The sequence below is a fragment of the Cherax quadricarinatus genome, chromosome 1 (genome assembly GCF_038502225.1).
Source record: "Cherax quadricarinatus isolate ZL_2023a chromosome 1, ASM3850222v1, whole genome shotgun sequence".
Classification (NCBI taxonomy): domain Eukaryota; kingdom Metazoa; phylum Arthropoda; class Malacostraca; order Decapoda; family Parastacidae; genus Cherax; species Cherax quadricarinatus.
In genome coordinates this window covers 75,416,718-75,434,953 of record NC_091292.1, presented here as the reverse complement: position 1 = coordinate 75,434,953, position 18,236 = coordinate 75,416,718, and the positions used below count along the sequence as shown (strand labels likewise).

The window sequence follows — 18,236 nt, the reverse complement described above, 5'->3', positions numbered from 1 at the left end:
GGACTGATTACATCGTCTTCAAGAATCTTCTGCTTCTATCAACTTTTCTGTACTCGACTGAAGAAGCCTACTGTGTAGACGAAACGTTTCGAAATAAAGATACCTAACTGTTGCATATGTGTCTTACCTAACAACCTGTCGGTATTTTATATCATTTTAATGTTCAAACTAATGACATTTCGGTCCAACTCTGACCATTAACTAAGTCACACAGATCGAAACGTCGTCGTAAGTTTGTGTTCTATTATAATTATAATCATGGGGGAGCGCTAAACCCGTAGGATCATACAGCGAATGTAGGGGGGGGGGTTGACGTTAAGTATTCAGGCTCAAGTCTGGGAACTGGAGCACTGATCCAATTCCCTAGATTAAAAACCCCCTCACCAACGTCAAGGAACCTACCTCCTTTGAGGGGTTCAGTCTTCTAAGTGCAGGTTGTTTGTGTACTGTTCTAGTCAAGTGTTCTGTATCTTTATTCATTATTTCAATCACATGAAATTGTTATTATTATAATCAAAAAGAAGCGCTAAGCCACAAGGGCTACACAGCTTCAATCACATGAAAGCACCAATCTGCAGGGTTTGATCCAAGGGAAGGACACGTCCAATTCCTTGGATCAAAGGCCCCTTATCGTTATCAAGGAACCTCCCTTGAGGAGTTCTAGTTAGTGCTAAATCCATAAGGGTTATGCAACTCCTAGTAAATGTTCTCTAATGTATCTTGGGTTCACCTAGGTGTTCAGCTTCCAGATCTACTCCTATGAAGGTCTCTCATATCAGTCAGTCTATGTTCACCCTCTCACTGTTATCGCAAGACCTAAAAGCAACTCTTGCAGCCAGGCTTTCTCTCTGGAATACCTTGTATTTGCAGGTATATCTCAACTTTTTTTTCTTTCCTTCACTGCCGGTAGGCTCAAGACAAGGCAAGAGAGTGTTAGGTAAGACACATATGCAACAGTTAGGTATCTTTATTTCGAAACGTTTCGCCTACACAGTAGGCTTCTTCAGTCGAGTACAGAAAAGTTGATAGAAGCAGAAAATACTTGAAGATGATGTAATCAGTCCATCACCCTTAAGGTTTTGAGGTGGTCAGTCCCTCAGTCTGGAGAAGAGCATTGTTCCGTTGTCTGGAACAATATGAAGTTGAAGTGACAGAATGGGGCCTTATATAGTGCCAGGAGGTGAGACGTAGGTTGCTTTGGGAGGGCAGGTCCCTCTCAAACCTCTTCACAAGGCAAGAGAGTTTAAGACCCCATGTGGGGTGAGCTTGGAAGACAGGACAGGCGAAGAATAGCACTGGGGAGGAGTGTCCACAGTCATAATTATTATAATAATCAGAAAAACGCGCTATACCACAAGGGTTCCACAGTCGTAGAGAAAGCACCAGGGCTTTATCCAGCAGCTAGGTGATCATGGGGCGGAGTGGAGAATGAGAATGCATTAGTCTTTGTTGGTGGAACTCTTGATATTTGGGTAGTTTGCAGCAGGCTTGGTTGCAGGAGGGGAGGCAAGTGGGGACAACAGAGGCACCTCAGTTTTATTTCGTTACCAAAAATAAAACAGGGTGGTTTGATGAACTCCAGAGCTTGGGTAAGAGTGAAATGAGCAAACTTAACAGATCCCTTTGTACAGCTCTGTGCAGGTCATGGTGTCCTCACTTGAAAGAGATGTGTAGAAAGTCAGGTTGTCCCAAGTAGGTGAACTAGTGCAGGAGTCATCTTCCTTCTCTTTCTCAGAAGAGGATTCAGAGGGCGAGTCTATGATGGTGCTGGCAGGAGACTGTGGGACGGCAGGAGTAGTGGAGAGGTGAATTGATGATGTGTCAATAGGTTTGAAGACATGGGAGGCGGTAGTTGAGGCAGAATAATCAGCAATGTCGATGATGGTTGTAGAAGTTTCAGGTATAGCTGCTTGGGCAGGAAACAGGTCTGCAGGTACAGTGAAGTTCACAACATTGGGAAGAATCTTGAGAATGTTGGCTGAAGGTATGGAGTCAGGGAAATTGAAGGCAGGCATGTTGCTTAGCCGAAAAAGCTCATTTTAGTTGCTGCATTTGCAAGGTGTGCATACACCATACTTCCTGATGGTGCTCCTTGGAGGGAGCACCATCAGGAAGTGGAGAGAGTGAGTTGCTGGCTGGAAGCCTATTGTGTGGCCTGGAGAATCTTGGTGGTGTCAGTCTGTAGTTTCGTTATTGCAGCATACGTAGGTGAATTAACGGTGTTTTTTTCCAGGTCTTCTTTGATCTTCTTGGACAAGATTTCCTCTCTTACAGGACATTTAGCCACAAGAGTACAGTGGTTACTCCTGCAGCTAAGGCAAGTAGGAATGGTAGTAGTTGTGGTACAGGATTTGTAGTCATGGACATCTTTCCCACATGTAGAACAGGTCATCTTGCCATTTCTCATCACTGTTGCCCCTCAACTCTATTATCAGCCCAGTGGTGAACTGGGTAGCTATCTCATTTTTCATTGTTAATGGCTAGATAAGAGGCAGGGGCAGGAGCTGTAACTTGACCTCTGCAATAACATATAGGTGAGTACACTGGTCAGGTAAAGGATCTACATTCATTGAGGACACTAAACCATTAAGGTCATACAATGTCAAGGGAAATGGGCAGCAATCAGGTTTGATCCAAGAAAGGGAACCACAGGTCCAATTCCTTAGATCAGGAGCCCCTTACCAATATCAAGGAAGCTACCTTGTGTCAGTCTCCTGAGGACACTGTTTCAAAGATCTTCTTACAAGATCTGTAATGAGTCTGTGAAACAATCATTATTATAATGTTTGTGGAATCAGGTTAGATCCAAGGAAGGGGGAGGGGGTGCCAACACTCTGGATCAAGTACCCTTCAACATCAAGGCACCCTATTGATGGGAAAAAATTATACAAGCTAGAAAGTGGGAAGTGAGATGACTTGATGTTGGGGGCAGTGAGGAAATGTAAATTTTTTTTTTTTGGGACCATATGACTGAAAAAAATAAGTTAAGGAAGAAGAGATGTGGGAATCACAAATACAGTAGAGTATGACAGAGACCCACCATAAACATGGCTATATCCACATTATGTTAGGTAAAAGGACACAAGTGCAACTAATGTGACATTCTATTGTGGCAACGTTTTGCTCTCCAGGAGCTTTATCAAGCCTGGAGAGTGAAATGTTGCCACAGTAAAATGTCATATTAGTTGCACTTGTCTCCTTTTATCTAACATATTGTCAGTAATTCTACCAACATTAATATATCCACATTGTCTGACTACAAAAAATTATAACATTTCACCATGTTAGAGCATGAGCAATGTTAACACTCATTACCAAAAAATTTACTTTTAAGCATAATATAAAAAATAGGCTGGATATAGTTTCAAAAGAAGTTCAAAATTAATAATTGTGTTTTTTTTTAATAAAAGGCCATTTTTTGCTGTTTTAAATATGAAATAATACAATAGATAACATTGATAGCTAGTAATTTTATGTAAAAATTGTCCTGAGCTACAGGAAATTAATAAAATACCTATTATTAAAACATTTTAATGAGAAACATACATATTGTACATGGATTTCTCTTGAACATAAACAATGACTTATTATTATGTCTGGAAGGATATCCACCAGCTGTGGCTCATCGTAGGAATACAGCACTAAATAAGTCATGGATAAACAGCACCCATTGAAAACTTACCAGTATTTTACATCCCTGGAAAGAAATGTATATGCAATACATAACAAGTTACCAGGGGTCAAATGTCAATCAATACATACATATTTTTTTAAATATTCTCATGGTTACAAAAAAAAATATTTGTATAACCTATGAAAGCTTTAAAGATCAGGAATGTATAATTCTTTGGCTTGACAACAATCAGCAAATTACATATATAATGAGATTATGTTTATTTTAACATTTCATCAATCAACACTACAGTGGTATATAAATTGAATAAACTTTTATATAAACTGTACAATACTTACACATCAATGCACCAAAATAATATACTGCATTGTACAGCTAGTAAAAGAAATTACCCAAGTTACTAATCAAAATCATACAATTATACCCAAAAGAAATGGTTTCATTATATATTTGTGAAGAAAGACTTTACATAATCTTAAATCAGTAGCACAGAAAAAACGTGTATGTTTGTTTGTATTTTATATATATATATATATATATATATAATGGTAGTAGGTTGGTAGACAGCAACCACCCAGGGAGGTACTACCGTCCTGCCAAGTGAGTGTAAAACGAAGCCTGTGATTGTCTTACATGATGGTAGGATTGCTGATGTCTTTTGTCTGTCTCATAAATATGCAAGATTACAGGCATGTCTTGCTACTTCTACTTACACTTAGGTCACACTACACATACATGTACACATTTATTTATACACACTCATCTGAGTTTTCTTTGATTTTATCTTAATAGTTCTTGGTCTTATTAATTTTCCTTTTATATCCATGGGGAAGTGGAATAAGAATCTTTCCTCCGTAAGCCATGCGTGTTGTAAAAGTCAACTAAAATGCCGGGAACAATGGGCTAGTAACCCCTTTTCCTGTAAAGATTACTAAAAAGAATAAGAAGAAGAAAATTGTCAAAGTGGGAAGTCTGAATGTGCGTGGATGTTGTGCAGATGATAAGAAAGAGATGATTGTGGATGTTATGAATGAGAAGAAGCTGGATGTCCTGGCTTTAAGTGAAACAAAGCTGAAGGGGGTGGGAGAGTTTCAGTGGAGAGGAATAAATGGGATTAGGTCAGGGGTTTCAAATAGAGTTAGAGCTAAAGAAGGAGTAGCAATAATGTTGAAGGATAAGCTATGGCAGGAAAAGAGGGACTATAAATGTATTAATTCAAGGATTATGTGGAGTAAAATAAAGATTGGATGTGAAAAGTGGGTTATAATAAGCGTGTATGCACCTGGAGAAGAGAGAAGTGTAGAGGAGAGAGAGAGATTTTGGGAAATGTTGAGTGAATGCGTGGGGAGTTTTGAATCAAGTGTGAGAGTAATGGTGGTTGGGGATTTTAATGCTAAAGTGGGTAAAAATGTTATGGAGGGAGTAGTAGGTAAATTTGGGGTGCCAGGGGTAAATGTAAATGGGGAGCCTTTAATTGAGCTATGTGTAGAAAGAAATTTGGTAATAAGTAATACATATTTTATGAAAAAGAGGATAAATAAATATACAAGGTATGATGTAGCACGTAATGAAAGTAGTTTATTAGATTATGTATTGGTGGATAAAAGGTTGATGGGTAGGCTCCAGGATGTACATGTTTATAGAGGGGCAACTGATATATCGGATCATTATTTAGTTGTAGCTACAGTTAGAGTAAGAGGTAGATGGGAAAAGAGGAAGGTGGCAACAACAAGTAAGAGGGAAGTGAAAGTGTATAAACTAAGGGAGGAGGAAGTTCGGGTGAGATATAAGCGACTATTGGCAGAAAGGTGGGCTAGTGCAAAGATGAGTAGTGGGGGGGTTGAAGAGGGTTGGAATAGTTTTAAAAATGCAGTATTAGAATGTGGGGCAGAAGTTTGTGGTTATAGGAGGGTGGGGGCAGGAGGAAAGAGGAGTGATTGGTGGAATGATGAAGTAAAGGGTGTGATAAAAGAGAAAAAGGTAGCTTATGAGAGGTTTTTACAAAGCAGAAGTGTTATAAGAAGAGCAGAGTATATGGAGAGTAAAAGAAAGGTAAAGAGAGTGGTGAGAGAGTGCAAAAGGAGAGCAGATGATAGAGTGGGAGAGGCACTGTCAAGAAATTTTAATGAAAATAAGAAAAAATTTTGGAGTGAGTTAAACAAGTTAAGAAAGCCTAGGGAAAATATGGATTTGTCAGTTAAAAACAGAGTAGGGGAGTTAGTAGATGGGGAGATGGAGGTATTCTGGAGTTTATCTGGAGTGAGTTCCGGGGGTCAACGCCCCCGCGGCCCGGTCTGTGACCAGGCCTCCTTAGGTCAGTGTCCCAGGATGCGACCCACACCAGTCGACTAACACCCAGGTACCCATTTTACTGATGGGGAACATAGACAACAGGTGGAAAGAAACACGCCCAATGTTTCTACTCTGGCTGGGAATCGAACCCAGGCCCTCACCGTGTGAAGTGAGAGCGTTAACCACCAGGGTAGATGGCGAGAATATTTTGAGGAACTTTTAAATGTTAAGGAAGAAACAGAGGCAGTAATTTCATGCACTGGTCAGGGAGGTATACCATCTTTTAGGAGTGAAGAAGAGCAGAATGTAAGTGTGGGGGAGGTACGTGAGGCATTACGTAAAATGAAAGGGGGTAAAGCAGCTGGAACTGATGGGATCATGACAGAAATGTTAAAAGCAGGGGGGGATATAGTGTTGGAGTGGTTGGTACTTTTGTTTAATAAATGTATGAAAGAGGGGAAGGTACCTAGGGATTGGCAGAGAGCATGTATAGTCCCTTTATATAAAGGGAAAGGGGACAAAAGAGACTGTAAAAATTATAGAGGAATAAGCTTACTGAGTATACCAGGAAAAGTGTACGGTAGGGTTATAATTGAAAGAATTAGAGGTAAGACAGAATGTAGGATTGCGGATGAGCAAGGAGGTTTTAGAGTGGGTAGGGGATGTGTAGATCAGGTGTTTACATTGAAGCATATATGTGAACAGTATTTAGATAAAGATAGGGAAGTTTTTATTGCATTTATGGATTTAGAAAAGGCATATGATAGAGTGGATAGAGGAGCAATGTGGCAGATGTTGCAAGTATATGGAATAGGTGGTAAGTTATTAAATGCTGTAAAGAGTTTTTATGAGGATAGTGAGGCTCAGGTTAGGGTGTGTAGAAGAGAGGGAGACTACTTCCCGGTAAAAGTAGGTCTTAGACAGGGATGTGTAATGTCACCATGGTTGTTTAATATATTTATAGATGGGGTTGTAAAGGAAGTAAATGCTAGGGTGTTTGGGAGAGGGGTGGGATTAAATTATGGGGAATCAAATTCAAAATGGGAATTGACACAGTTACTTTTTGCTGATGATACTGTGCTTATGGGAGATTCTAAAGAAAAATTGCAAAGGTTAGTGGATGAGTTTGGGAATGTGTGTAAAGGTAGAAAGTTGAAAGTGAACATAGAAAAGAGTAAGGTGATGAGGGTGTCAAATGATTTAGATAAAGAAAAATTGGATATCAAATTGGGGAGGAGGAGTATGGAAGAAGTGAATGTTTTCAGATACTTGGGAGTTGACGTGTCGGCGGATGGATTTATGAAGGATGAGGTTAATCATAGAATTGATGAGGGAAAAAAGGTGAGTGGTGCGTTGAGGTATATGTGGAGTCAAAAAACGTTATCTATGGAGGCAAAGAAGGGAATGTATGAAAGTATAGTAGTACCAACACTCTTATATGGGTGTGAAGCTTGGGTGGTAAATGCAGCAGCGAGGAGACGGTTGGAGGCAGCGGAGATGTCCTGTTTAAGGGCAATGTGTGGTGTAAATATTATGCAGAAAATTCGGAGTGTGGAAATTAGGAGAAGGTGTGGCCGTGCGGACGTGCTGCGCAGTAGCTCCTGATTGAGTTGGCTTTTGCGCAGTGTTGACGTGTACTTGGCTCTGTGAAGACCTGTTTGCGCGCTCTCTAGAATTGAAGCAAGATGCCCTCCATCGAGCAACTTTACCAACAGCTTAAGGAAGAATTGAGGTTGGCGAATATGGAAATTCGGCGACTGACCGAGGAAAACAAAAAGATTCGGAGTAGTCCTCCTGTTTTGAGTCCTCAGGTCAAGAAGGGAAACTGGTCAGTGGCTTGACAGCAGGGAAAGAAGTTGCCGATCAAGAAGACGAATGGAAAGGTAGAAACGATGAAGAAGAAAGAGACTGCCGTGGAAACTGTTGTGGAAACATCCAATACATTCTCAGTGCTACCCGACGAATGTGAGTCGACCACTGGGAACGTCACGACGAAAGACATTAAGGAAGGTAAGAATATTGTTGTTGTTGGGGATAGCCAAGTTAGGTATATGGATAGGGCGTTCTGCTTGAAGGACAGGAGTAGGAGACAGAGAGTTTGCTTCCCTGGGGCTGGGATGGAGGATATTGTTAGCCATCTGGACGACATCATGAGAGGTAATGGGAGCAATCCTATTATCTGTCTCAGTGCTGGAGGCAACGATGTTGGCAGACGTAGGAGTGAGGACCTGATTAGCAGGTATAGGTCAGCAATAGAAATAGAAGTAAGGGTGGGAACCCTCTCATATGTGGTATTTTGCCAAGGAGGGGAGTTGGAAATGAATGGTTGTCCAGGGCAATTGGTGTCAATTGCTGGCTGGACAAATACTGTAAGGAAAATGCGGTAACATTCATTGACAACTGGGACCTCTTCTATGGCAGAAATGACATGTATGCTAGGGATGGGGTTCACTTATCTAGGTGTGGGGTGGGAGCACTGGCAACTGCAGTGGAGGGAGCAGTTAGGACTTTAAACTAGGAATAGTTAGTGGTATGGGTTTTGGCAGGAAAACAGTGAAGTCCCAGTGTAGTAATATTACGAGTTCTAGGGGACCTAGTAATAATAAGAACGAGATAGATATTGAAAAGCCAGGGACCTTGGGTGATAAGGACAGTAATAGGTTTAGTAGAAAAATAGAAATGAGCAGGAAGGGTAAAGAGAAAGGAGAGTCTTTCAATGTTTATTATGCTAATTGCCGTAGTGCTAGGAATAAGATGGACGAGTTGAGATTAGTTGCTAGTGTAGGTAACATTGATGTATTTGCCTTAACTGAGACGTGGTTTAATTCAAAAAGTCGGGACATGCCTGCGGAATGTCATATTCAGGGTTTTAAATTGTTCCAAGAAGATAGAAGTATTGGGAGGGGGGGTGGGGTGGCATTGTATGTCCGAGATCGCTTGAACTGTTGCATAAAAACGGGTATTAAGTCTGAAGTAACACATACAGAGTCTGTTTGGATAGAATTTTCAGAGGGGCGTGAAAAACTGATTTTAGGAGTGATATACCGTCCCCCAAACTTAGATAGGGACCAAGGGAAACTACTATGGGAGGAAATTGTTAAGGCCACAAGGCACGATAATGTAGTAATTCTAGGAGACTTTAACTTTAGTCATGTTGATTGGAATTTCTTGACTGGGAATTTAGAATCATACGACTTCTTAGAAGTATTTCAGGATTGTTTTTTGAAGCAGTTTGTGACAGAACCTACAAGGGGAAATAACCTGCTTGACTTAGTTATGGCAACCAATGAATCCCTTGTTAATAATTTAGAAATTTCAGAGGAACTGGGTGCTAGCGACCACAAATCAATTACATTTAGCATTGAATGGAAGTACGATAGTAGCGATAACTCAGTAACAGTCCCAGATTTTCGCTTAGCAGATTACGATGGGCTTAGAGAACACTTATCATCTGTTGACTGGGGTAACGAAGAGAGCTATCAATATGACAGTTTTCTGAACACTATACATGCTGCTCAAAGAGCGTTTATCCCATATAAAGAAATTAGATCAAATAGAAATGACCCAAAATGGATGAATAATAGGCTCAAATATCTACTAGGGCATAAGAAAGGAATTTATAGGCGTATCAAAAGAGGTGAGGGTCATCTTATGAATCAGTATATTGACATTAAGAGGGACATTAAAAAGGGGATAAGAAAAGCTAAAAGGGACTATGAAATTAAAGTTGCTAGGGATTCTAAAACTAACCCAAAAAGTTTTTTCCAGGTCTATAGAACAAAAGTTAGAGATAAGATAGGTCCCCTTAAAAATAACTATGGGCACCTTACTGACAAAGAGAATGAAATGTGCTTGATTTTAAATAATTATTTTCTCCCAGTTTTTACACAGGAAGACACTAACAATATTCCAGTAATTAATTTTTACAGTGGGCTAGAAGAAGATAAATTATGTAACATCACAGTCACTAGTGAGATGGTTGTGAAGCAGATAGACAGACTGAAGCAAAATAAGTCGCCGGGTCCTGATGAGGTTTTTTCAAGGGTTCTTAAGGAATGCAAAATGGAACTCTGTGAACCATTAACTAATATTTTTAATTTATCTCTTCAAACAGGTGTAGTGTCTGATATGTGGAAGATGGCTAATGTAACTCCTATTTTTAAAACAGGGGATAAGTCGTTACCGTCAAATTACCGCCCAATAAGCCTGACCTCAATTGTAGGCAAATTACTAGAGTCAATTATAGCTGAGATTATAAGAAGCCATCTCGATAAGCATAGCTTGATTAATGATACTCAGCATGGATTCACAAGAGGCCGGTCTTGTCTAACTAATTTATTAACTTTCTTCAGTAAAGCTTTTGAGGCTGTTGACCACAATAAAGAATTTGATATTATTTACTTAGATTTTAGTAAGGCTTTTGATAGAGTTCCGCACCATAGACTGTTAAAGAAAGTGGCAGCTCATGGCATTGGGGGAAAAGTGCTCTCGTGGATCGAGTCATGGCTCACTGACAGGAAGCAGAGAGTGTCCATAAATGGGGTTAAATCCGAGTGGGGATCTGTAACAAGTGGCGTTCCACAGGGATCAGTCTTGGGCCCGTTGTTGTTTATAATATATATCAATGATCTTGATGAGGGAATTACTAGTGATATGAGCAAATTCGCCGATGACACAAAGATAGGTAGGATAATTGATTCAAACGTAGATGTTATGGAACTTCAGGAGGATTTAAACAAACTCTATTCTTGGTCAGAAAAGTGGCAGATGCAGTTCAATGTAGATAAATGCAAGGTTCTGAAGCTTGGGAGTGCCCATAACCCTAGTACTTATAAGTTAAATGATGTAGAACTTAGCCATACAGATTGCGAAAAGGACTTGGGGGTTATGGTGAGCAGCAACCTTAAACCAAGACAGCAATGCCTAAGCGTACGTAATAAGGCAAATAGATTACTGGGATTTATATCAAGAAGTGTAAGCAACAGAAGTCCAGAGGTCATACTGCAGCTTTATACATCATTAGTAAGGCCTCACCTAGATTATGCAGCTCAGTTCTGGTCTCCGTATTACAAAATGGACATAAATTCGTTAGAAAACATTCAGCGTAGGATGACTAAATTAATACATAGCATTAGAAATCTTCCTTATGAAGAAAGATTGAAGACTCTTAAGTTACATTCACTTGTTAGACGAAGAATGAGGGGAGACCTGATCGAAGTGTATAAGTGGAAGATAGGTATTAATAAAGGGGATATTAATAAGGTCTTGAGGATGTCTCTCCAAGAGAGAACCCGCAGTAATGGATTTAAATTAGATAAGTTTAGATTTAGAAAGGACATAGGAAAGTATTGGTTTGGAAATAGGGTAGTTGATGAGTGGAACAGTCTACCTAGTTGGGTTATTGAGGCTGGGACTTTGGGTAGTTTCAAATCTAGGTTGGATAAGTACATGAGTGGGAGGGGTTGGATTTGAGTGGGACTTTCACATCAGAGCTTATTTCTTGGGTGGCATTGAAAATTGGGTTGGGCAAATGTTTTGTTAGTGGGATGAATTGTAAAGGACCTGCCTAGTATGGGCCAGCAGGCCTCCTGCAGTGTTCCTCCTTTCTTATGTTCTTATGTGTTGATTTGTCCGTCTGTCAGTTTCAAATAATGTGTACCATTGGCATTATAATATTGAGAATCAGTCTTTGTTGGGATTACAACCTCGTGTCCTTCATTCATGCTGAAAAAGGCTTGAGTGTTAAAAAGAGAATGAGCACCAAAAAAGACCAGTCCCATTATCATTAAACAAATGAGATAGAAGGGGCTTCTCACTATCAGATAATTTAACATTAAACTGAACAGATCACCTTTGTCTGAAGGTGCATTACCAGCAGTGCCATAAGTCTTTACATTACTCAAGCCTTGGTGATTATGGAAGTGCCAAGGCCAATCATTACTTGCCTGAAATTTTATGTTCATATGCTATGCAAACATAGCAGCAGAGTAAATAGACACACTACGAATGTTAACACTAACATAACATCGCTGAACATACCATTTATGCACTACGTCTTCAAGCTTTTTAACTTGCACTGCTTTCATATACTTTCTAGAACCAGCTGTCAAACCTTTTTTGGCTAGCATATACACTAAACCTAAGAGCATATGCTGTAATTTTGTCCTTGCTACATCATATTACTAATACATGTGTGTCACCAACACGCCAGACTCCACCTTCCTTAGTAATTCAAGTTTCTGCTTAATACTCAGATTCACATGCTTCCTTTTGGCACCACCACCTGCTTTAAAGCCCAATGCTAATAACATGGTATTTAATATGTTATTAAAGTAATAAAAAATGCTAATTCCAGGGAAAATTGGAGACTGAATGACAACTCTACATGAATTATTATAATAAAAAATGAAGCGCTACACTCTACAGGAGAGAAGACAATGCTAAACTGACACAGGTGGCCTGTGCCTTGGGTCAAAATGAAAACGGACAGGTCCAAGATGCAAATACAGCGGAACCTTCACTAATGAGTTTAACCTGTTCCGTGACCTTGCTCACATGTGGATTTGCTCGTTTGCAGAGTCAATTTTCCTCGTTTAAATTAATTGAATTGGAATTAATTCGTTTCAGTGGAATTCTAGGCACCATCAAAATACTTCAATAATTTCTCTAATATCAACTCTATGGCTTATTTATCTATCACAATTCATCTAATATGACATAATAAACAATATTAATAACACAGAAACATGAAATATACACCAGAATAAATGAAATATTACGTATGTAGTAGTGTTAGTGAAGGCGGAGGCAGCAGCCATTGTTGTTGTGGTGTATAGGGCCACCACGGTGGCCATTCCTGCTCCTCTGGCATACCTTCCCATGTTTTCATTATAACAGAAAACAGAGTTTGTAAGGCAAACTTCATTAGATCGTCCTTTTTCTATTGCTTAATCGTTACACTCTTAATGGTACATTCTTTATGGTACACTCTTAAGAGTAGTTTGTGTTTATGTATGATTTCCTGCTTTAATTCCATGGAAATCATCCTGTTTTTCTTCTCAGCACTCTCCTTTGCACTTGCTTTCTTAGGATCCATGGCTAGAAAGAAGAAATTTCACAAAATAACTGCACAAAACGTAAGGAAAACACAAGATTTCCCTCCCTCCCTGAGCGGCTATGTTTTGACAAACACTGCCATCTTGTGGTGGCGAACTGAAACTCATTTATAGTATTATTATTAGAATTACGTATCATTTATTAGTATGTACGCATTCTTATAATAATTTATATTACATATATAATTACTGTATTATACATATTATTATTATTAGTAGTAGTAGTACACACGTATTCTTATAATATTACTCTTGCTTATCTTTTGGAATTTTTATTCAGACAAAAAACAGATTTACTGTTATGCAGACTACTGCATTATTGTAATAATAGTACAAATAATGTCAACCCATTCGTGAATGCATGTTGGAATGGCCACTCGGTGACGTCATTTGCTTACTCTTGAACAACGGCAAAAATCAAACATTTCCGCTACTTTGAGTTCAATTTCAAGGTACTTTTCGTCGTGAAAGCAATCAAAATCATATCTATTTCTGTAATATATCTTCCGTTCTATCAACTGACAAAAAAAAAAAAAGGAGAGAGAGAGAATACAACCATAAAAACCATATGAAAATATACCAAAAAGGGCCGGCTAATAGCAGAGAAGTGAACCCTGTTATTTACAGTCAGATTTCATTCAATTTTGGTGTACAATAAGAAACATCTTTCCGTTGTACATTGCCCAAGTTTCAATAAGATAGTTCAACAAACAAATGAGATCCAATTCCCTAAATCAAGAGCAAGAGCCCCTCACCAGCGTCAAGGAATCTCCCTTGAGGCCCGCTCGCATCTGTAAATTTCACTCACATATGGAAACAAAAAATTGACTGATCAACTGCTTGTATCTGGAAAAACTTGCACGTGGATGCACTCGTTAATAGGGGTTCCATTGAACTCTGACCCATACTGGACAAGGGCCGGAAGACAGACTTGGTCTACTGGATCCAGAGACTACTGGACATGCCACTGCTAATGGACAAATTTATTATCCAGTAGACTTGCCATTAAATCCAAATTTTGTCCAGCCAAATTATTTGTCCATTGTTTCTGAACTCCACTAAATTGAGGTTTTACTGTACATTTAACTGGATATACACACTTGCAACATGGTATATACAGAACTACACAAAATAATATAAGGCAGTAAAGGAACCTCCTGGTATGGAACATGGCGTACAAAAAAAAAAAAAGAAAAAAAAAAAAAAAAAGGGGGGAAATTAGAGCATAATACTTGTCACAATCCTGTGCTATTGTTGAATGCCTATGGCTACAAAAAACAAAGCAGGCCTGACCTGAATAGAGCCCCAGTGATTTGTCTCGAGTCCCTAAATTTACTTCCAGAGCCACACCTTCTACCTGGTGCACAAATATATATTGTATAGTGGGCCCCAAGCATGACCTGTATCCAAATTTCCTAAATATAACTATCCTCCTGACTAGAAAAAAACTGACCTTGGAATTTGGTAATAGCAATGACTAGTGGAATGTACATACCTGTTGAATCAAAGCATAAACTTAGAATAATGACACATTAACAAATATCATATGACATCCAACAAATTATATTAGAAGAATGATACATTAACAAATATCATATAACATTCAACAAATTTTCTAAGTAAATTAAGTGAACTGTGAAAGGATTTTGATATTTTATATTGTTTTAATTATGTAACAAAAAATAAATAGTTACTCCATACAATTTGGTTTTAAAACACTCAAACAGAAAGGTAATTAAATTATAACAAATCATGAATAATGACAAAATATAGTTATCAAAATTAATTGAAGTCAAGAAGACTTCACTAATTTATGGTCAAAAGAATAAAAACTATAACCAATTGTAATCATCTGTACCTGTAAAGTACTGATTTTTCAAGTTTAGTTAATGAATAATGCTTAACACTTTTTATCATCCTCCGTCACTTGGTTGAATATGGCACTTGCTGGATCACCCAGTGGATCAATGTCTTGGAATACTCTGTACCAATCCAACTTTTGAATTTCTTGTTTTAAATTTTGGTTAGATGAGTTGCTTGTAATATTAGGGGAACATTTTTGGTGTGCCCAAGAACTTGTTGGTGAGGTTTTGTTAGCAGATGAGGTAAGGGGTTGTGGTTGAAGAGTTGATGTTGTGGCTTGTTGCACTGTCTGGGATTCCCAACCTTTCATACCAAAATCTAATAGTTGGGATGGAAGGAACATGTTTTGTGGCTGTTGGTTTGATTGATTCTGTAACATAGAAAAGGGATCAGTGTCTAAATCCTCAAGACCCTGAGTGACACTGGAGTTCTGGGCTGCAGCGCTAACTGGTGATGTGCCAGCACCTAAGTCACTGCCAAATACCGGAAGTGGCTGATGGATAGGGCTATCGAATAATTCCTTCAGCATCTGTTGTGTATCTTTTTCTGTATCAGGCACTTCAGGATTATTTGTCAAAAAGTCCATTATCTGAGAACTGTTGTCAAATTGTGCGAGTGATTTATTCTCTGTTTGTTTTAATGATGATAATGCCTCAATCTTATTCTCATCGCTGCAGTCAAGGAGATTTACCATACTGTCTGATTTATTCTGATCAGTACTTGCTTTTTTAGTTTTATTACCTGATTGTCTCTCTTGACTTCTAATACTTTTATTATCAGGATCATCATGATATTCAGCATGAAAAAATGTTTCTTCATCCCCTTCTAGTTTCTCTCCATCCTCCTCTTTCTCCTCCTTTGCATCATCACTTAGTTTCCTAGGTGGTTCTGCAAGTTCCTTAATAACTTGAAAATCATAAGGTTGATAACCTTTGAAGTTATTAGCCACACTGTTAAGAGTTTTAGAAATTTTGTCTGAGAATGTGATGAGGTTATTTTGGTAAACTATAAGGGCATGAGAAAACATATTGCACCTAGAAGCTGCGAGAAGGTCAATCTTCTGCAAACTCTTTAGCTTGATGCGATCAAACTTGGCTTTTTTCTGCTTCACTGTTCCTTGAACTTCTCTAAATTTTTCCAACTGATGATACTGATCTGGATTAAAATCTTGAGAGATGTTTTTCATCCACATTAGTGCACCCCGGTATTCAGTTCTAATTTTTTCCATCTCTGCAACAGTACATGCAGTGTCCTCAACTGCACGGGTATGGAAAGTATCAACCTCCTGAAACAGCCTCACTAGGGGATTTCGGAGAGCCACTCGCTGCTGAGCAGTGTAACTTAAGCTTTTTCCAACAGCGGTCATCATTTTCCCAGCTCGACTTCTGTCCTGCTTCCCATACTCTTTTAAGAAACGACCCAATGCATTTTCTTCTTGAGCCATGACACATATCTTGTTCTGGTAGTCTGCGAGCAATACCTGTGAAAAATAAATGTTTGTAAAAGTACACAACAAAGATGCAGGCTTTAACTGTGACATTCAAAAAATAATGAAAATCACTGACATGATTAGGGCTGGGATGATACCAAAATGTTTGCCAAGACTGATACCAATAATCAGTTTTTAGGGCAATACTGATACTATCACACGTAGCTGATTCCTACTGATACTAATACCGATAACATCAAAATTAAGGTAGTAGGTTGGTAGACAGCAACCACCCAGGGAAGTACTACCGTCCTGCCAGATGACTGTGAAACAAAAACCTGTAACTGTTTTGCATGATGGTAGGATTGCTGGTTTTCTTTTTCTGTCTCATAAACACGCTAGATAACAGGGATATCTTGCTACTCCTACTTACACTTTGGTCACACTTCACAGACACGCACATGCATATATATATATACATACATCTAGGTTTTTCTCCTTATTCTAAATAGCTCTTGTTCTTTTTTTATTTCTTCTATTGTCCATGGGGAAGTGGAAAAGAATCTTTCCTCCGTAAGCCATGCGTGTCGTATGAGGCGACTAAAATGCCGGGAGCAATGGGCTAGTAACCCCTTCTCCTGTATACATTTACTAAAAAAGAGAAGAAGAAAAACTTTATAAAACTGGGTTGTTTAAATGTGCGTGGATGTAGTGCGGATGACAAGAAACAGATGATTGCTGATGTTATGAATGAAAAGAAGTTGGATGTCCTGGCTCTAAGCGAAACAAAGCTGAAGGGGGTAGGAGAGTTTCAGTGGGGGGAAATAAATGGGATTAAATCTGGAGTATCTGAGAGAGTTAGAGCAAAGGAAGGGGTAGCAGTAATGTTAAATGATCAGTTATGGAAGGAGAAAAGAGAATATGAATGTGTAAATTCGAGAATTATGTGGATTAAAGTAAAGGTTGGATGCGAGAAGTGGGTCATAATAAGCGTGTATGCACCTGGAGAAGAGAGGAATGCAGAGGAGAGAGAGAGATTTTGGGAGATGTTAAGTGAATGTATAGGAGCCTTTGAACCAAGTGAGAGAGTAATTGTGGTAGGGGACCTGAATGCTAAAGTAGGAGAAACTTTTAGAGAGGGTGTGGTAGGTAAGTTTGGGGTGCCAGGTGTAAATGATAATGGGAGCCCTTTGATTGAACTTTGTATAGAAAGGGGTTTAGTTATAGGTAATACATATTTTAAGAAAAAGAGGATAAATAAGTATACACGATATGATGTAGGGCGAAATGACAGTAGTTTGTTGGATTATGTATTGGTAGATAAAAGACTGTTGAGTAGACTTCAGGATGTACATGTTTATCGAGGGGCCACAGATATATCAGATCACTTTCTAGTTGTAGCTACACTGAGAGTAAAAGGTAGATGGGATACAAGGAGAATAGAAGCATCAGGGAAGAGAGAGGTGAAGGTTTATAAACTAAAAGAGGAGGCAGTTAGGGTAAGATATAAACAGCTATTGGAGGATAGATGGGCTAATGAGAGCATAGGCAATGGGGTCGAAGAGGAATGGGGTAGGTTTAAAAATGTAGTGTTAGAGTGTTCAGCAGAAGTTTGTGGTTACAGGAAAGTGGGTGCAGGAGGGAAGAGGAGCGATTGGTGGAATGATGATGTAAAGAGAGTAGTAAGGGAGAAAAAGTTAGCATATGAGAAGTTTTTACAAAGTAGAAGTGATGCAAGGAGGGAAGAGTATATGGAGAAAAAGAGAGAGGTTAAGAGAGTGGTGAAGCAATGTAAAAAGAGAGCAAATGAGAGAGTGGGTGAGCTGTTATCAACAAATTTTGTTGAAAATAAGAAAAAGTTTTGGAGTGAGATTAACAAGTTAAGGAAGCCTAGAGAACAAAT

General features: G+C 38.9%; 1 protein-coding gene across 5 annotated transcripts in view; it reads right to left on the bottom strand.

The window, feature by feature from the left end:
* Positions 1-3,517: 3,517 nt before the first annotated feature.
* ICA69 (islet cell autoantigen 1-like protein) overlaps positions 3,518-18,236 on the bottom strand; it is a 32,719-nt gene continuing 18,000 nt past the window's right edge. For 4 of the 5 annotated variants that reach the window (XM_053776897.2, XM_053776888.2, XM_053776881.2 and 1 more), the window contains one exon: positions 11,553-16,384. In XM_053776897.2, coding sequence (XP_053632872.2) covers positions 14,942-16,348 — 1,407 coding nt within the window. In that variant the 5' untranslated portion in view covers positions 16,349-16,384 and the 3' untranslated portion in view covers positions 11,553-14,941. Of the gene's footprint in view, positions 3,698-11,552; positions 16,385-18,236 lie in introns of those variants that run through there. The other variant, XM_070082884.1, reaches the window with a different exon arrangement.